Source organism: Quercus lobata, chromosome 11 (assembly GCF_001633185.2).
Source record: "Quercus lobata isolate SW786 chromosome 11, ValleyOak3.0 Primary Assembly, whole genome shotgun sequence".
NCBI lineage: Eukaryota > Viridiplantae > Streptophyta > Magnoliopsida > Fagales > Fagaceae > Quercus > Quercus lobata.
In genome coordinates this window covers 13,894,114-13,915,481 of record NC_044914.1, presented here as the reverse complement: position 1 = coordinate 13,915,481, position 21,368 = coordinate 13,894,114, and the positions used below count along the sequence as shown (strand labels likewise).

At 31.2% G+C, this 21,368-nt stretch overlaps 1 protein-coding gene across 1 annotated transcript; it reads right to left on the bottom strand.

The window, feature by feature from the left end:
• Positions 1-3,651: 3,651 nt before the first annotated feature.
• On the bottom strand, positions 3,652-10,995 carry LOC115968837 (coatomer subunit delta-like). The gene is made up of 12 exons (XM_031088349.1): positions 10,894-10,995; positions 10,069-10,143; positions 8,985-9,024; positions 8,330-8,553; positions 7,280-7,522; positions 7,013-7,190; positions 6,352-6,656; positions 5,551-5,749; positions 5,308-5,461; positions 4,861-4,923; positions 4,637-4,733; positions 3,652-4,001 (listed from the first exon to the last, which is right to left on the bottom strand). The coding sequence occupies exons 2-12, from the start codon at positions 10,069-10,071 to the stop codon at positions 3,912-3,914; spliced, it is 1,596 nt and encodes a 531-aa protein (XP_030944209.1). The 5' UTR covers positions 10,072-10,143; positions 10,894-10,995; the 3' UTR covers positions 3,652-3,911.
• Between the last annotated feature and the right edge of the window lie 10,373 nt (positions 10,996-21,368).

Sequence of the window (21,368 nt, the reverse complement as noted above, 5' to 3'; positions counted from 1 at the left end):
GGCTGTTGTTACTGAGGCTGCATTTGGTTCGATGTAAATCAAATTTTGAGTGTAAAATGAATGCAGGGGAAAATATTTTTGGGAAAGGAAAATATTTTCAAGTGTTTGGTTGCATTCCAAAAAATGCTTTGGAAAATATTTTCTAGTGTTTGGTTGTGTTCCTAAAAATGCTCTAGAAAACTCATTTTTATCATGTTTCTCACATTTTCTTAGGATCCAAACATATATTATTACAGAGAATCAAAATATATAAACAATCAAAGAAACAAAAATCAAAATCCCAAGACCAATCATGAGAGAGGGACTTAAGAGAGAGAGATCGATTCGTGGGTGACTTGCTGGTGGTGACGGTAGTGGTGACATGGACACGGTGGGTCGATCTAAAGGTGGCAGCTCGATCTAAAGTCACTCACTGGGTGGTCCGATCTAGGAGTGGGTTGCTCACACAGTGGACAAATCAGCTCAGGGGTGGGTTGCTCATGGCAGTTCGATTGGCTCAAGGGTGGGTCATTCACTGGGTTGGTGACGATGAGGAATGGGTCGGCGGAGTGGGATGGGTCGCTGAGTGGGATGGATCGGTGAGGGTGAGGGATGGGTCAGCGGACTACCCTCTCCTTGCTCGGCTTGAGGGATAGGTCTTCTTTCTCTAGGTGAGAGTCCGGCAAGGATGTGCTTCAGGTGGATTGTGCTTGTTTGTGTTTCTAGATCACTCTCTGTACTCTCTCTTCTTGCTCTTTCTCTCTCTCTCTCTTTGGGTGTCTGTGAGTCCGGAAATCATTTGAAGGTAAAATAAAAGTGTAATTGGTTTTCATGTGTGAGGCTCTCTATTTTACTGTCAACTGAAATTTATTTTCAGTTTGACCAAATTTTCATGCGCACCCAAACACCTTCAAGGGTGTAAAACGTTTTCTTGATTTCCTTTACCACCGAAACAAACGCAGCCTAAACAAAATACAAACACCCTTTAGATGTTATCGTTGATTACAAAGTCTTCTCTTGCAAATTGGCCATTTTTGCTTGAAGATAAGTGCAAGAGTTCAATTTCATGATGACCTAAGAAACGCTATTTGTTGAGGGTGGATAATGATTGTTTGCAATCATCCAACAAGAGATGCAATTAGAATATTTGAAGTGTTTTGCTTAATACCAATTTACCATGGTTTCTGCACTCACCTCTACTTGAAGCAAATTTTAAGTTGATTGTCAAAGTTAACACATCCCTATATGTTTGGAATGGAGGGAGATGGGGGAGAGGAGTACAACTTGTACAAGTAGTTACCTAATATCCCTCCTCTTTTCTTCCCCCATCTCTCTCTATCCAAACACAAGGTTAAGAGTCTAAAGTTATGCTAACACACGTTAAGAGTCTAAATTAAGGAGCTATCATTGTTGATCACATGGTATGACTCTAATTGGCAAACACCATTAGCAAAGAAAGAAGTAGCACTAGACAAATTGTCGGGTTATGTTGGAGGGGGCTCGGTTTAAATCACAAACATTTTAGTATTCGGCTTGAGCTTAGTGGGTATACATTGAGATGCCAATGTAATCCTTCTATAGGTTATTTATCTTGTCACGTTGGATTAAGGATGATGTGTATCGTGACAAATGTTTTATTTTCATAGAATCATAAAACATTCGTCACTTTTTTGAGAGAAAAAAAAAAAAAAAAAAAAAAAAAAATTTGTCACATTGGATGATGTGTAACGCAACATGTTTTACCATTCTAAGAACCATTTTAAGAAATATTTTACTTTGATACAAATATAGTTAATGAATAAAAATTTCTTCCCATAAAAAAAATAAAAGAAAAATAGAACTTTCTTGACTTACTTATTTTAGAAGTTACTGAAAACAATCATACTGGTCCAAAACATTTGGGTTTTACAAAGTTCGATGTTTTTGTATATAAAACGGTTTGACTAACAAAATTCCAAGGAGGCAAGCTAGAAATTATGATGGCCCATAGCAATATAAGACATTGCTAAGAGGCTACATTATGAACGGTAACATTTGCTATTTTAACAAAAACCAAGGTTGTGGGGGATTTTTCCACACACACTCAGCTCATTGTCCATTTTGGGGAGCCAAGTCTGCATAGATTTGTCCTCATCCCCGAGTGTGGGAACCTTGGATGGACGGATCTTCAGGCCAAGGGCTTGCCTTGTAGCCTTTTACACCGCATCCTTGGAGTCCCACATCGGTTAGAGAAGCGCCCCACGCATGCCTTATAAGCCCTTGGAGCAAGGCATTCGTGGGGCGCTTCTCTAACCGATGTGGGACTCCAAGGATGCGGTGTAAAATGCTACAAGGCAAGCCCTTGGCCTAAAGATCCGTCCATCCAAGGTTCCCACACTTGAGGACGAGGACAAATTCGTGCGGGCTTAGCTCCCCAAAGCGGACAATGAGCTGAGTGTGCACGGAAAAATCCCCCACAAAGGTGTTTAGACCTGGACCGTTTTATTGAACCATAAAAGGGAGAGGTTTAAGGTTTTTGAGATCGAATCGTGATGATGTCATAATTAATTTAATAATTAATTAAAGCCTAAATATAGATATTAAATTTATAAAACTAGCAAAATTGACTAATATATCTATATATATGAGGAAAATTTAATGATTTTCAAGCATATATTTAATAATTAAATAAGAAAGTTAATAAAATAAAATAATAACCATGAAAACATTAAAATTTATGATTAATTTTTGAAATAAAGTTGAATATCTTTGAAGGATTTTAATTATTTATATATATATATGAATTTTTTTTTCTTTGTAAGAGATGGATAATTTAATTAAGTAAAATAAAATTGTGTTAAGTTGTTTTTATGAATAAAAAATAAAAATAAAAAACTTAAAAAAAAAATTGCTAAGGGATTGGACCACACAATTCTTGCCACTAGTTCTGCATGAACTATACAATCTAACCTCGGTTTTAGAGGTTCACAGAATTGCCACATATGCCCGGTTCTCTATACTTAAAAAATGGGATTTCAATCTGGTTTTCGATTTTCACGGTCCGACCTTCCGATCCAATCCAGGTCTAAGAATCTTGACAAAAACAAACGACCATGGATCCAAAGATTGCAAACAACCCTTCTATGTTGGGGTATATCATTTGTTGGTTATAATTGGGCACATGACATGACAGCATTTAAATTTCTGTGAAATAAAATCCCTTTTTTGGGTGTATTAAGAATAAGGCTATAAACAAGTCAAACTGAATCGAGCATTAAAAATTTACGATTGGTTTATTTATATTTATTTCAAACACAAGTCAAGCTCAAACTCATTGTCAAGCTAGATTATCTTCCAGCTTGGTTCATTTTCTTGTCGAACGATCTCAAACTTATTCATGAACTAATTGAGTAATTTAGGTTTTCTATTTCCCATAAATGTAAACACCACGACTACTTTTGAGAAGTAGATAGAATGATTGTTGACATTCATAGTAACATATGATAATACTTTCTTTTAAGAGGATTATTAATATTCAACGAATGGATCCATGTTTTGACTTTTGTGCATTTTTATTTAGTTCAATCGTACTCACAGTATGTCAGCTGCAATAGACAAGGATTCAAATTTAGGACAAAGCTGAACAAAGGAAGAAGGCAAAATAATTTGAAGAATAAAGATTTGGAGATGAACTCGACAAAATTGCTTAGGTTTGTAACACTGTATAGCAAAAAATTGATTCACAGAATCTGGACTTGACAGAATTGGAATGCAGAATGAGTCGCACATATACAACAACCGAGAAAGTAGGAACCAGAAAGAACCCACATAAGCATCCTAAATTGAGAAGAATGAGGTTCATATCAGTGAAAATAACAAGTCCAGCATCACAGATCTCAAAAATGGAAGAAAACTGCTGAAATACTCATAATCCAGTAACATATAAAAACATGTCACACCACTTGGTAATTGTCTGTAATCAACTGTGTCCTTTGAGCAAACTTGGGAGGGGCTCCACCCTTGATGGGGATGACATTCAAAACCTGCACAAGGAATTTATATTTGAAAAGTTCATAAAGGGCCTCAAATGTAAAGAAGAATAGGTGATGGGCAGTAATGAAATCAGCAAATCAAAAGAAAACCACTAGCATATATACATAGACACTTTGTGGAGATATGGCTCCAACTTTTCCTTAATAGCATCTAAAAGTACATATCTACTGCCCCAAATAGTACTTCAAAGAGAAATGAAAAAGCAAATGAAAAAACGAAGCTATCCACGCAAATGGTGCCATTTCTCATAATGGCACCATTGAAAATAAAGATCTACAAGAAACTCATTGAGAACATATATGTTGAGGTTGAAATTTCATGCAACAAAGAATTTACATATAGTTCTAATTTCACTGATGCAAGATGGTCTTTGATAAAGAGAAACTGAATCTTTTAATTTTCACTCAGAGAGTTCAGAAGAGGTTCAACCTTATATTTGCATCAGACCAGAGATTCATGAAATAAAAACAGACAAATTATATACAAAGTACTTTTACAAAGGCCTACCAGTGTGTACTGACTAAGATTGATCCAATAGAAAAGGTCATCTAAAAGATCAGATGTAGCAATGACCATGACTAAAACCATACCAAATCGGAACATCAAATAAAAAGGAAAGGCAAACCTTCAGGTCACTGAATGTATTAGTAGCTGAGAATTGCACAGAAATGGGGAAAAACACAGATGAATCTGCTGGGGGAACGACAAATTCCATCGATCCACTGTCAATGATTCAATAATGAGATAGAACAAACCATAAGTACCAGTATATAAGATATCCATAACATGGATTTTTTTTAATAACATGGGAAGTTTTGAAGAGAAGAAAGGCATCCGAGGTTTACAGACCTGCGGTTTGAGTCATCAATAAGAAGTACAGACCATTCCAAAATGGAATTTCTTGAGTCATACCTGCAAGTCAAAAGCAATGAATACATGATGCTTCATTTGAAGAAAAACATAAAGTAATTATAGCAGATAAAGGAAAGGAAAATAAATATGTTACAATGTTTTGAATCCACCTAATGATTAAAAAATTATACAATTTTAACAATATTTTCTCAATCTGATGTAACAAAAGAAGATTTTGGCATTGGACAATATTTCATGTCAATCAAATCTCTGCTACCATAATTATGAATTTTGAACATTCTTGTAAAACCTACAAGTATTTCATAGCATTCAAACTCGTGGCACACATCGCATAATACTAGATGACAACGAAACCTTTAGTCAAGGAATCCATAACCTATAAGTTATAGTAATAATCTATTAAAAAAAAATTGAATTTCTCACCTCCATTCACCATCAACCTGTCTGACATTAGGTGCCTCCCGAAGAGCTGGAAGAGGTACCGAGATCACAACGTTTCGCAGATCAAACACTGATGAAGCTTCATATTCAATGCTGACATAAGTTTCATTTCCAGAAACAGAGGGCCAGCAGTTGACTGCAACATACACCGATTCATGTAAAGATTTAAAGCATACAACACAAATAATACACACAGAAGATGAAAAGTGTAAGATTTGAACCCACTCGTCAATGGCACAATCGACTCATCTGTGGTTTGCATTCTCCACTTCAAAAGACCAACACCTCCTGCATCACCACTCTGACCAGTGGGGAAAGGCCTATTGGGGTCCTTAAGGCCTAAAATATTTTCATTGGAAAATAATTCTTTGTTCATATTAGGATGCGTTTTGAAAAGGATGCCTGGATTCCCACCAGTTTCAATCTGTAAAATAAGGCATGAAAAAACATAAATGCAATGAAGAAAAAGTGTAATGCCGACCACTGATTGCTCACATAATGCACCAGAAACAGATTCTTAAAACAGATATAGCAGAAAACACATTACAAATTAACATCTGGAAATAAAATGCAACTATAGAAGTTTCTCATGATGAGGACCATATAGTGTTTAAAATACAAACCAAAAGTATACCCAATTTCCTATTACTGGTGATTGTTTCTACTTTTAGTCATTTGAGGAAGTTTCATGCTTAAGTTAATTTCACTATAAACAATAAGGAAAACATTTGGCTCAAAACATGTTCGGAGCTATTTTTTTCCCAACTCACTATGTAGCTATTGAAGAGACCATCCATGTGTAATTTTAGTCACATGACTTTGTTAATGAGTCATGTGACTTGTTTAAAACATACACATAAATAGACTTATAAATCGCCTCATAATGGGTTGGAGAATACAGCTCCAAACATTTTTGGAGCCAAACTTTGTTCAAACAATAATATTACAGTAACAGAATACTAAGATAATGAACACAGGCATCCATAAACACACAAACACTGAGACAGACACACACACACAGAGTACCTGAACTTGGATATGCCCATCTTCTTGGTTAAGAATTTGGAGACCCAATGTTCCCTGCACATCAAAGTTACTGACTCCACCGTCTCGTTTCAGTGTCACATTGAGTTTCTCCTCAACAGTCAAAGTGATGGGATCAGTTAGAGGTGGAGCAGCTGATCTGGACTGACTAGCTTTCGGCTGCACATCCTCGAGAATGACTTCGCCTTCTGCTTTCAAAGATTCCAAGAACTGGTTTGTCTTTTGAGATTTACCAAGCTGCATGCCAAAACCTTTTGGAGGAGCAGTTGCTGATGAAGGTGGACGGCCTAAGGATTGGGGAAGACATTGTCAGAAGTATTCTAATTAAACTCATAAATATGCATCCAACCTAAAAAAAATAATGATAAAAAAGATTCCAGAAAAGGTAGACCTAAGATCACAAAGAGAAGCCAATGGAAACGTTAAGATCACAGTGAAAAAATGTACTTGGATCAAAATCCTTGCTTCTAGAGGTTAATGCATACCTACCATTTTAAATGAACAAAGTATGACCTACTTGTTTACAACATATACTGATAGGTGACCCACACAAACTTAAGCATGTACCACACATCAACACCATCCCCAACTGATAAAAAGTGGGGCATTTTTGCAGAATTCATGCAGACAAATAAGCACAAACCTTTTGACTTGGTAGAAAAGGATTCAATATCAGTGCTCAATCCAAACCCAGAACCACTTCCAAAACCACCACCACCACCGCCAGATATGCTCATATCACTAAAGTTATTCTCAATCCTTCCAGAGCCCATCGACTGTAAAGACATAAACCCTCCCTTATCACCTCTGCCCTTCTCAATCTGCAGAATATGTACAAGAATCTTATAAGGGACGGATCTAATCAAAAAAGGAAATTAATAGAAGGAAGATAATTAGGAAAAAAACCTACCTTGCTTTTGTCAATCTCACTGGCTTTGCGCTTCATAACATCCTTAGTTTCATTAATCTTGCTCTGCAATACCAGCTTGTGCAACTTCTCTTCATGACTCTCCATCTCACAGTACTGCTTAACCTGTGCAACAGTTACATTTTCCTTGTGCCCAAGAGAGATGACTTCATCAAAAGCAAAAATCAGCTCAAAAGCTGTCTTGCATATACCCTCTTCATCTAGAGAATAAGAATATTCAGGTACCTAAAATATTTTTAAGGAATAAACTCAACTCCTCTGTCAACATTTTTTACATCAATCTATTTTATTAGCATCTCAGATGTAAATTTCTTAAAAAGCAATCAGCATGCCACAGAAACCTCACTTCTGAAATTGTAAAAATTGGAAGTGAAGTTGCTGTGGCATGCTGGAAGAGATGAAAATACACAAGGCTCAAGGGAAATAAAATGCAGGGAGAAAATAAGTCTAGAATAATGGTCAAAATTCAATTAAGGACCATTTAGGATCTCTAATGGTCTAGTGTAATTAATAGTCTCAAAATATCATTATTTTTCTCTAAGATAGTTTTCCCCAGATACAGATTTGTTTATGATTTCAAATATTATATATTCATGTTAGGGGCAATCTAGAAAGTTTAGGTTTCTACGGGTGGCCTATCAATGCAACCATGGGGAAAGGGCCAAATTATATTGATGAAACTAACAGTCCCTAAAATGAAGGGGGAAAAAAAAAGGTATGCATCACACACTTGTGAAGGAATGAGAGGTATGAACATGCCAGGCACAAAAAAAGGATCAAGAGAAGCAAATCCCTACATCCATGCAATGATGAAAGCAATCTTAGAATTTAAAAAAAAAAAAAAAAAAAAAAAAAAAAAAAAAACAAAAAAAAAAAAAAAACAAAAACAAAAAAACAAAAAAAACAAAAAACAAAAACAAAAAAAAAAACAAAAACAAAAAAAACAAACAAACAAGAAAAACAAACAAACAAACAAACAAGTTTAATTTTAGGAAATTGAAAGATAATATTAAACCGTCAAGAAAAGGATACAAGCTTAGAGAGCATCCTCAAAGTCTCCAAGTCTTCAAGGATGTTGCTTTGTTTGTTTGTCACAAGCAGCAAGTACAAAGCCTCGATGGGCTGGTACACATAGCGCACATTTTCTGTCTCAATATATGTATGCTGTTTTCCTGTTCCTACCAACTTGGGAAAAGCTGCAAGAAGGCCCTCAATTCTAATACGAGACATATCCACAAACTGCCTAGAAACCAGCACTGCCAAAAAATAAAATTATGTAAGAATAAACATTAATAAAATAAAAGTAGAAAGATAAATGCTCAGCAGGCTAATCAGGGTCAGTCACATCTATTCTTTTCTACCATTCTATTTTGTCCAAAGTTATACTCTCAATTATTTCCTTAATTTTTTATTTTTTTTTTTTGATGACATAGGAGAACTTCACTCAGATTAGCTGCACGTCGCAGAGCATACTTCCTTAATTGTCATGTCCTTTTTTACTACTTCTACTAATGTTTCATGAGATGCATCATAGAAACATTATAAATCAATGTGAATGATTGGGGAGATGTATATTTAAAGTGTCATAAAAAAAAACAAAAAACCATAATATAACTTAAGAGATTTTTTTTTTTGATAAGTAAAAAATAAAAAATGTGTTAAGTGTAAGTAACAAGTAAAGACTCACCTTTCCCAGACTTGCCTACAATGGAAGCAGCAAGAACAACCTATATCACAGATAAAAGGTGATTTAGCAGCACTATCACAAACAATTAAACAAGTAAAGAAATCAAAATAACAGCAGGCTACTTCTCATATTGATATTAGAGCAAGTTCATGACTTCTCACTCCATGTTGGAACATAGTTGATATAAATGATAAAAGCTAATATCTTGGGATTGAGCAAGCTTAAAATATAAAAACTGCAGTAACGTGGCCTTTGCCTTTTATTTTCAATAAAGGAACTAGAGCATTACATTTGTACATATAAAGTGCAGTAAAGAAAATTGGACATCCTTCCTTTGTACACAGTATGTCTAACTTGAATATTATATATATACACATTCAATCTGTTTATTTATCGATAATATCTCGAGTTTGTATAAGGGTCAGATATGGCACGCTTAATCAACCACTTGCAATACTGGTAGTAATATCAATCTAATGTCACTAATTCAAATTTCCCCTCCCCCCTCTTCTAGGGGACGAAGCATGCATATAAAATTTTAACAAAATAAAAAAGTATATATTTTTTTGGTAACAGAAAAGGCTACTTTAATTAAATAAAACATTCAAGTATCCTTTATCAGTATATCATGAATTTTTCATTACTTTTTTGATAAATCCAGATCAAATATTACTATATGAACTCACACAACTATCAATCAATCATGGTATTAAAGATCATGCATAATTTTGTGGCAACACAAATATTTATTAACATCAAGATTCAGGTATTCAAAAATTCAACAACATTCAAGAAAGCGCCAATGAAATGTTCTGTAAAGAGATTCGACTCATAACAAGTACTGAATTATTGTAAATGACTAATTTCAAACCCCACAATTTCATTCAGAATACAAACATAAGATAAGGAAAAAACTAGCAAAAAAGAGAGCCAAAAAAGGATCTTTCATGTATAATCTTGCATAATCTTGAATGTATCAATTCCAATACATAGACCAAATAATACAATGCAAGCAAAAGTTTCTAGATTCAATGAGATATACAGTATATGAGAAAAGTACACCAAGAGAGGTCAAAGCCTTTACCATCTTGATTTCTTGAGAAATAAGAACCAGAAACCACCAATTGAAAAAGGCAGCGATAAAGGTTATATCAAGCACCTACAAAATGAAAAATCCGGTTTACACTATAAATAAGAAGTTCAACCAAGAATAACCCAAATAATATAATGAAACACACACACACACACAACTCAAGCATTTTTGAATTGGAATTGAAACCCACATTCCAATTCCGCTGTCTAATTCTTTATTCATCATTGAATTTATTACAAATAATACCAATTCCATAAACCCACAAATGAAACAGATTTCACAACACACCAAATTGGGAATTCCAAATCAAACCCAGAGTACTGTGCAACTATTCACAATATTGAGAGAATTGCAACATTGCAATTTTCAGGTAATGGGATCTTAGACTCACAGTACAATTTCCATATACAGAGCCTCAATGAAAGAAATTTTCCTAGGAAACAAACAAAGCCTAACACATATTTAAGAGATCTATGCAACGCCAATCTCAGATCTGCAAATCTAAATTCACATGTACCAAAAAAAAAAAAAAATCACAGAAAGAATCACTAGAAACTAATTCAATCACTAACGAAACATATAAAAAAAATGGAGTCTTAGATCTGAGTTTGAGGAAATCTCACTCCAACAGAAGCTAAATCAAAGTCTGAGCTTATTCTAAAAAGTAACCAAACAGAGAATTTCGGTTTTCTCACTTTATTTTTTTTTCTAATGTTTTCTATCGAATTCTCGGGAACCAAACAGAGAGAGAAATTGAAGTGAGAAATGGAAATAAAAGAGAGAGACGGCTGAGATTTGATCTGAGAAAGAGCTTACCTCGAATCGATCTGGGGCAAAGAGAGATGGTTGAGAGACTCTAAGAGTTTCTTCTTAGCAATCGGAAGTAATAATAACGAGCTCGACTCGACTCGACTCAAGAAGGAATTTAATTTTTAGAGGAAGATGGTGACGTGGCAATAACTCTTCGTTGAATATCAATTATGAAACGAGTTGCCGTTTAGTGAAAAAAGGTTTTTCTTTTTATTTTTTTTATATTTACTTTTTCTTTTTCCTGTTATGCTATTTTAAAAATATACTAGTATTATACCTGTGCCGTGCGACGTAGGATTTATTCTAAATTCATATGTAAATAGTTTTTTAAAAAATTAATTTATTTAAAATTAGATAATGGAATAGATAATAAAAATAAATTAATATTTTATTTTTAAGTTATATAATTGATGCATATTGTGTGAAACTAAGGTATCATAAAAGGTATATATATATATATACTAGTTATAGGTCGTGCATTGCACGATTTTATGAAAAAACTTATAAAATAAATGTATAAATAATTATATATTTTAATAGATTCAATAAAGATAAAAGAAAATATTATCAAGTGTAAATAATTATCTCACTAAAATAAGGGGTAAGATTTCTTCATAAAACTAAATTAAATTGACAATTCCAAATTGAATTTTAAATTGATAATTATTTAAAAAAAACGTACTAAACAATTGATAAATCTAAATTAATATAATCTTGATAATATTATAAATTAAAATTAAAGTTAATAATTCAAGAATACATGTGTAGAACATCTTGATAATTTGATGTAACATAAAAATCAAATAAGAAAATTGTTAAAATTAATCTATTAATTCTAACCATATTTAATCATTAATTCTAAGACCCTAACCCTAAGCATATAAATTAGATCAAAGTTAAGAAAATTAGTTTAAACAAAAGGCAACCAATACACAAAACCTAATCAATTTAATAAAAACAAAATACAAAAACAAAGAAGAAGCCTTTAGAAACTTGACAATATTTTTGAATGTTTTGAATTCATTAATTAAAATTACATGAAGACAAAAAACCAATAATAACACTAAAGAAAATAAACAAAATGAAAATAATAATAATAAAAGAAGAAAGAATGCATACCTGTATTGTCATGGGATTTAGGCATTTACATATTGAAATAAACTTCACTCCAAAAAGGATATATAGGGTTATATATATTGGTAGAGTTCCATTTGAAATATAATTCATTTAAATCTTATTGAAATTAAAGATATCTAATTAATGTGTTTGTTTTTATCCCATCAAAATTGGAATTAAAAAAAGGTCATATGAAAAAAAAAATGATTCAACATAACGTAACATATAAAAAATTAAAAATTTAAAAAAAAATTTAAAAAGAGAGAAAGAGAACGTGGTTGATAACTATAAGGAATTTTAATATATATATATATATATATATAAGATTTCTTTCTAAAACTAAATTAAATTGATAATTCCAAATTGAATTTTAAATTGATAATTATTTTTAAAAAAAGTACTAAAAATTTGATAAATCTAAAATTAATATAATCTTGATAATATTATAAATTAAAATTACTAATTTAAGAAATATATCCTAACAAATAAAAAAATAATGTTAATTAGATGATAAATATTATCTAAATTAAATTTTTGTATGTTTAATATTATCCCTTAATTTAAGAAATAAATCCTAACCAAAAAAATAATGTTAATCTAATTTTATTTAATGATAAGAATAAATTAGAGTCTTGGTAGTATACTATTCTTTTTTAGTTCTTTAAAAATCTAAAAATTTAATAAAATTTCTATAATTTGGCAAAGCCACGTGACGCAACCACGGTGTTTAAACCCAACTATTATTATATATAATATAATATAACATAATATGATATGATATGATATTGAGCTTAAGGCTCAATTAATCACCAACGTATATTTAAATAGAAAAATCTTGAATTTAATAATTAAAAACTATCCAAAATAATAATTGAAATCATATTTAAGTGGAAACCTCAATTCAATAATTAAGAACAACCTAAATTATTAAAAAATTTTAAAATAATGACAATTTTGCAAAATCAATCTTAAAAATAATCTGACTAAAAAATAAATTATTGAATTCATTAGACCTCTTTTTTTTAGTGTAGTAACTAAAAAATAAGAAGAATTAGATTATACTATGTCTAAGTTGCTGCAATTTAAGATGCATTAGACTTTTTTTTTTCTATATAAATGTTTTCTTTTTAAAATCTACTTATAGGATATAATATATTTTATCTTATAAATAATAACGAAATAAATAATTATTATAATAAGAAAATGAACAAATTGTATCGGTATAATAACTATCAAAACAATCTCACTGACATATTAGTCTAGTAGTTTGCACATTTTTTTTATTAAAATTTTTGCATTTTGGTGAAGCCACTTGGCGCAACCATGGCATCTAAGTCTAACTTTTATTATATAATAATATAATATATGATATGATATATAGATAAAACCAAAGCCTTTGACTTTTTATTGATCACTAACATCACATTTCTATTTACAATAACCATTTGGAAAATGCTAAAGCCACATCAACAGTTTGTAAAAATATTGTAAAATAATTTGTGTTTATAGCATTACTCTTATCTTGAAATTAAATTAGTAGTTAGCAAATCACTTTTTTTTAGTATATTTTAAATCTTTACGTCCACTTGAACCCAACATTTTTCCTTTTTTGGTTATAGTCCTAATCTCTTAAGTTTCTATAAAATCTATATTTCTCGTTTTGATGGCTTCAATTTTTTGAATCTATACATATTTTGCGGAAAAATGATTATATATAATCTAGACATGAAAAAAAAAAATGAAGAAGCTTAATTCATTTAAATATTTTATATGGTCTCAAAAGAGAGAAAACATCAATTTTCAATCTAACACAATCAATTTCATTTAATTTGATAAATAAAATTTCTACCATTCTTACCTCTTCTTTCATATTGGAGAGTTGCGGGTACTTGATCTTGATTTAAAACCTCTGTTTTATTTTTTTGTCAAACACTACACAAATTTGCAATTTTTATTGTCTCACCAACTTACAATTCAAGCCTGTATCTGAAACATTTTTATTCCACTTAAATAGATTAGAACTTTTTTTAATAATATTTAAACATGAGAAATAGTAAATAAATAGAGTTATTTACAAAATTAAATCATCTATATATAAAATAATAGGTGAAGCAGAGAGAAATTCAAATTGCAATTCTAAATTAGATCTCTAATTTTATGCCACGTGTCCAGCTTATAATTTCAAATTACAACTTCAACTGTGTGACGTGTCTTCCCTCAATCCGTCTAAAATTAAGTGGGATCAGATTATGCTATGCTTTTTTTTTTTTTGGGTGAATAAAACATCCTGCTTTTCACTCCCTATTTTCAGGTTCACCACCCCTTCTACAGTAATCAAATCCCAAAATCCTTCATCTCCTTCAATATACAGCTCCCCTCTTCTTCAATTAATGCTATGGAATTTTAAAAGAATATCTCGGTGTCCATGATGCATGTATTTCTGTATCTTATATAGGTAGAGGTTCTCCATCTATTCCGATTGTGCTTTTCTTCACAATTTTAAAGGTGCTGCTCTGCAAAACAAAAGGTTTGATTACTCTTATTCCTTCGTTTTTGTGAATAAGCAAATGAAAACACCCAAAAAAAGAAAAAAAGATAAAACTAAATATCAGGAAATGTACATAAATTTAAAGGAAAAAAATCATATTCCCAAATAGAGAAAAAGATATATGAAAAAGGAAGAAAATATACCTGAGTCTTGAGACTAAGAAGCTGATCCGTCAGCATGAGAAGCCTCAACCGATGGTGGACAGTGAGGCGAAGCCGTGAGTGTGGTGATCAGGCGGAGCCACCTCTTCAAGCTTGCCCTCTGTCCAGTGGCGGAGCCACCTTCAAGCTTGCCCTCCCAAAAAAAACTTCAAGCTTAATGTAATTTTAGCAACTTACCACCATACTAACTTCCGCTGGCAGATGCATCTGGGTAGGCACTTGCTAAATAAGTAGTCTTCACACTTTTCTTAGCTCATCTCTAAATCTCCAGCATCCTTTTTTTTTTTTTTTTGAAGAGAAATCTCCAGCATCCTAAGTCTTCTACCTTTTTTCTTCCCATTCTTCTTTCTTTATTTTTTCGCCAGTTCTTCCTTCATTTTTATGAAGCACAGAGAGTTTTGATTGTACCAAACATCATTTATCAACTACCCATCTACCTCCCCCACGTGTATGGTTGAAAGTAGAAGTCTCAAAATTTAGAGCCCCTAAGTGGTCAGGCAACAGTATGGGCCATAAAAAGTAAACAGTAATTAATAATTATATATATATATATATATATATATATATATATATAAAATAAACAACAAGCTTACCTTTATAACAAGTAGACGGAAGTGAACAGGTAGAATTTTTTATAACTTTAATGTTTTATTTATTACCTTGAGTCATGTGTTCTGTTTGTGGCAGTGTTTAGTCTGCTTCTTGTCCTGTAGCCTAGGTGGATAGTGGCTTATGACCCTATTGTTATACTTTTGTAATCTTGCCATTTTTTAATATATCAATTCTCCCTTCTTCAGTAAAAAAAAAAGGTAGATTTTTTTTTTGGTAGAATCATAAGGTAGAATTTCACATCTTTATTTTTTGTGCGCTTTTTTTGTTTTTTGTTTTTTTTGGCATGCGTTTCAAGCCAATATTTTTACTGTTCATTTACTATTACAGTTACTGTTTATAAATATGCAATATTTGATTGATGAAGGGTCTTTAAATAGATTATTGTCTTAACAAAGGTCATCTATGTTTTTACAATTCATGTCCTTATTTTGTGTGATTTTTTCCCTCCAGCTTGTCGTAAAATTGGGAAACTCTATTGCGAACGAACTGAGGTTTTTTAGCTACTTATTTTCTTATCAAAGGTCAGCTCTTTTTTATTGTTTATGTTATTATTATTGGTCAATTATTTGATAGGTTGTTCATATTCTATTTATTAGAGATATAAATGTAGACTAAATATGTGTTGTAGTGTAAAGTCTAAGGTCCCCGTTTTGTAGAGTAGTTTAAGAACATATTTTCAATTTTTATATAACATTACATATATTTTCACACATTTTTTCACTCACATATATTTAAAAAAAATACAAATAATATTATTAGAATAACATTACCAAACGGCTCTTACATCTGAAAATCAAAACATCTATATGGCATTAAAAAAGGGAAAAAAAAGTGTGTATAAACATCTATCCCAAATTCAATTGAAGTGAAAATTGTTCTAAGTGTTCACGTGGTGGGATTTCCATCAATCCACGTTTCATCTTTAGTCAAAACATGTCAAGTGCTTTCAAGGAATTGACACCGAAGGCACAGATCAGATAATTGCCCAAAAAAGGAAAAATAGCCAAAAACAAAAAAGAAAAGGTAAGGTAGAGATTAAAGATGCAACTATAATGATTTAAATACGTTGCTTCTCTAGAGTCTATACACTCTACACTTCCAAAATATTATGTTTGGTTCAACATAAATAATTTTTTTTTTTCAAAAAAATGAGTTCTTATTCAAAAAAATGAATTCAAGAAAATTATCTTATTTTTTCGTATTTAGTATTGACCTTGAAAATGAAATGAAAAATATTTTATGGTATTCAATAAAGAAAATCTACGTTATAATGGAAAGATTTTAAAAATAATAATCTTATACAAAATAGTCAAGTGGTATAATATTATAAAAAAAATAAAAAAAATAAAAAAAAAATCTAACAATTCAATCCTAACACATATAATATATATTTATGAAATTTAAGATATTTGAGTTTTAGTTGATTTTATAATATTTTGGTATCTAAAATTTTAAAGTTCTACAATTTTTAGCATTATATATATATATATATATATATATATATCAAACTTACCCTTAACGATTAATGCATGCATATAAATATTCTCAAATAGTCATACCTTTAAAGAATTCTATACATACAAGGCGTAAGATGTCTACAATTTTTTTTAAATATATATATATATATATATATATGACAAGTAGTTAGTTGTGATTTTCCATAGTACCTGCTTATTTTGTTAACAAAGGTAATTTTTTCCCCCTACTTATGTTGTGATTAGAAAAATATGGTAAGTATTTATCCATGATAATATATTAATAATTGTTTATTTTCTTGAAAAAGGTTAGCTACTCTTTTACATAGTGTTGTTATTATTATTGATAAATTACATGACTTATAGTTAATATTCTTTTCGTTATAGGTTTTAACATTTTTGTTTTAGTAGCAATCACAAACTACCAGAACTTTGTATTTTCCCAGTTAATAAATTTTCAAGTAATTAACAAATATGGTGAGTACTTAGCGGTAATGTTGTGTTAGTGGTTGGATAATACAAGTATATTATTTGAGATAGTTATGGATGAGGCACGAGCTAGAAGGTCAAAAAGGCGTTTGATTTTACTAACTCAATCATTGTAAAAAATGTTTATAGTGTAACATTGCTCTAATTTAATAAGAAAATTTTAATGATTCTTTTCTTTTTCATGTCATAAAAGAAGAAAAATAATTGAATACCTTGGGAGTATCATAAAAACATATTTGCTAAGTTTTGTGAATGAAATTTTCTGATTAATAATATGAATTTAAACTTAACTGAGCATTTTAAACATAAATAAAATCATGATTAATAATATATTCATTCCCGTGTGGTAGCACGGGTTACATACTAGTTATATATAATGAGAGACATTTTAAAAGATACCACCAAATCCACCACAGTTGTTTAGTACTTATTGATTTTTTGTTATGTCATCGCTATATCATCCTTCCAACTGTATCTGCACTTGCAAATAATTTGAAGGATCAATAATGATGAAATTTTCTCATACAAATATTTACCTTCTTTTCAAGAGCATTTCCAGTTCTAACTTCTAATATGTGCATTGCTTTTGCTTTGCATTTACTCCAACCAAATTCTGTTTAGATCTATAAGAGTAAGCTACGTGAACCATATATAAAGCAAGCCATGTGAACCAAAGCCTATATGTAAAAGCAAAGCGTGGATCAAAAAAAAAAAAAAAAAAAGGGTTTTAGATTACAAAAAAAGAAAAAGAAAAAAAAAAAAGGGAGATTATGGTGTTGCTGAATCTTTGACTCAAAAAGTTGTACCATTGGTGAATTTTAAGAGCATCTTTGGCTGCATGGGCAGTGATGAACTTATGATTTCAAGTATCAGGCCATTTTCTTCTGATCGATTCTTTTTATTTGACCTCGAGAGTTTAAATGAGAACAATCTTAGAATTGAAGATCTTGGAATTGAAAATATTTTACTGGAGCACTACACAACTAATCTCATAGAGAGTTTAGTTTTACTCAATGATTAAACCATAAGAAGGTAATCTTTTGAAATTCTTATTGATGAGTTTGTTCTTTTATGAATGTTGTCGGTATGGTGATTTAAATAAAATTGATAAATATCAATGATTGATTAAGATTTTGTGTACATCCTAAAAATTGATTAAGCATTAGATTTTCAAAAATTTATTAAAATTTCTGCAATTTAGTGAAGACACGTGGCGCAACCGCGGCGTCTAAACTCAACTTTTATTATATATAATATGATATGATATAATATAATATGATATAATTTCATGTTTTCTCATAGGTAAAACTCGATCTTCTGAGAATCAGGGCCCATTTGATAGCAGTGTTTAAGTATTGCTGTTTAGTTTTCAGTGTTGTGGAAATATATGTTTGAGTATTATAAAAATACGTGTCAGAAGTGTTATGATTGTTTAAATATTGAAAACTGTTGTTTAAAAGCCACTACCAAACAAGCCCTAAGTTACCACTTTAAGAGAGACTTAAGTTTCAAATGTCATGTGGGTTACAGTTAACTTAACTAATAAAATCTCTGATAATTGTATAAGAGATCTGAGATTTAATCTCCGCCTATTATTTGTAAAGATAGCAAAACGTACACACACAAAAAAAGGCCATAAAATATGAGTGAGAAGTCTCTTACGAGACTTTTTTTTCTCATTAAAAAAATTACATGTTTTGGTAAGAAAAAATGGCATACAATTTTTTTTTTCAATGAAAAATGACACAATTTTATGAGAAATACTATAGTTCACAATAAATTCTAAGTGATAAAATATTACTAGTTTTAATCTGAATGCATCACTGAAATTTCTTTCTTACTTATTAGTAACAACCTATTATCTAAGATTTGTTATGAAAAAAGTATTCTCCAATTTTATTGCAGAGAAACTAAGAAATGTCACAAATTACAAATGAAACAACATCATTCAGTACTTCTTCAAACCAAACCTGAAACTCCTCAAAGAGCTTTCCTTCCTTGCTAAATAATGAAATATTTTTGGTTAAAATAAACATATTCATTTTTTTTGAAGTAAATAAACATCGTTTGATGCAAAATAAGCTCTTGTTAAGCTCAATCAAGTTTCCATTAACAATGAATTCTTGTCTACTCAACCAGTGAAGTCTTTTGTTCTTGAAAAAAGAGTTTGGGTTCAAATCTATTTACATAAAAAAGAAACTTATTGATATTTTGACATAGTGATAAAAAGTAGGTATCATGAAAAGTGAGTAAGTAACGTTATGGGTTTCAAATCTTATCGTGTTAATAAATTAAAAAAAGAAAAAGAAAACAGGTGCTCGCTAACATCAAATAAAAACATTCCATTTGCAAAATAAAAAGAATATTCCCGTTTGGATTAAAAAAAAAAAAAAAAAATCTATGGTGATGACCATTCATGGTGCTTGTCATAAGATATTAATGGTCATACACGAGTGCTTGATCATCGCTTGGACTATGGTGGAGATCACTGTATTTGGATGGCACAAGATGATGGATTCTACTAATATCAAATAAAACATAATGACAACGTCAAGCAACATGATTAGGAAATATAAATATAAAGGTGGTAAAAAGTTTACATATCGTCCTAATTTTTCCAATAAAGATGTTAGGGTTCAAATATCTCATTTTTCGTTGTAACAATTGAATTATCCGAAAGATATAAAATAAAAGTGATGGTTTGATGAAAAATATTTATATATATTTTGCAACCTACCTAAAATGTTAGTCTCATTGACAACATTGGCTAGGCCTTTCTATCATTTTGTTATTTAAAAAAAAAAAAAAAATTCCTTTCATGATATTAGATTTGCATACTATTCTTCTATATTCATGTTTGTGGAAATTCAATTGACATCTGAGTCATATTCAACCAAAAAATATTTAAATAATTGTGGGTCGGTATATTTATTTACAAGGACCTTCATTAGCGCTCCTCATTATTGATAATGCATTTTTGTGCTTTATGGATCTATTGTCATACTTATTATACACACAAAATGTCCAATTTAATGGATCAAATCCTTGTGCATTTTTTCTTGGGGAAGATATTGGGTTACTTGAGTAGCCTTGCAAATACCATTGGAATGCTAGCAAACCCATGACAGCTCATTACATTTTCAATTGCAATAAGTTGAGTTACACGAAGAATCTCACTTATAGGAGGAGGCCACTGGTTGAAATCTTCTCTCTTTTTCTTGGGACGAAACTCACATAGTATAAAGTAAGGCCCAAACCACCTAGGAAAGCCACTGAAGTTTCTATGGAAAATTGGAAACATTGAATTTGTGGCATGTAGGTAGGACCACGAGGAGATAACGAGCAAATGATAATTGCCAATATTTGTTATGTTGGTCTTTTCCCAAATTGGGTTATTACACTAAACTATCTAACCAAAACCGTATCTCCCAAGTCCCAACTAAAAATCTTCACAAGCCATTAGCTGATACGTTTGAAACATGGAATATAAAGCACCTGTGCCAATATTTTAAGAGAGATGAATGGCAAAGTACAAACCCTATTAAAAGCTAAGAATTCCACTTTTTCAGAAGGGATTGATTATAGACAAGTTAAATTATACTTTCCTTTTCTGTAAGCATACTCAAGCTTGATTGGTCTTCTTCTGAATCCAACTCTGAAACTTTCATTTCTTTCTAACTTTCAGCTTATTGTTGAACTGGAAGGCCGTGTATCAATTAAATGGATGGGAAGTGCATGCCTATATTATTAACTGACTACCCCCTTTCTATTTCCTTAACTATAATCAAACACATTGCCAGGGATCCATAGTTTGGTTCTGAGCCTTATTATTTAGGGCAGGCCTTCATGTTAGCCTGGTGCATTTTTCAGTCTCATATCACCGCCAAAAAATTCCTGCATGAGAGTCTGGATATGAAGTTTTAGGCACTCGTTTCTTACTCTAGAGGCCTTAACATTAAGTTTTTAGCCATTCTTTGCTCAAAGCACAATAAATATCATTCTCAATAGTCTTGTAGCTTAGTGGCATTGCCTAATCTCCCGGAAGACCCTAGGTTTGAATCCCTTCCCCTACTTTTTATA

Bases quoted from the DNA above. Each gene is read 5' to 3' on its own strand.
- LOC115968837 (XM_031088349.1), bottom strand. The intron at 4,924-5,307 runs GTGAGAAATTCA...TTTGACTTGCAG, and splicing joins CAGGTTGATGGTGAATGGAG to GTATGACTCAAGAAATTCCA. The intron at 4,734-4,860 runs GTCTGTAAACCT...AATCATTGACAG, and splicing joins ATTGATGACTCAAACCGCAG to TGGATCGATGGAATTTGTCG.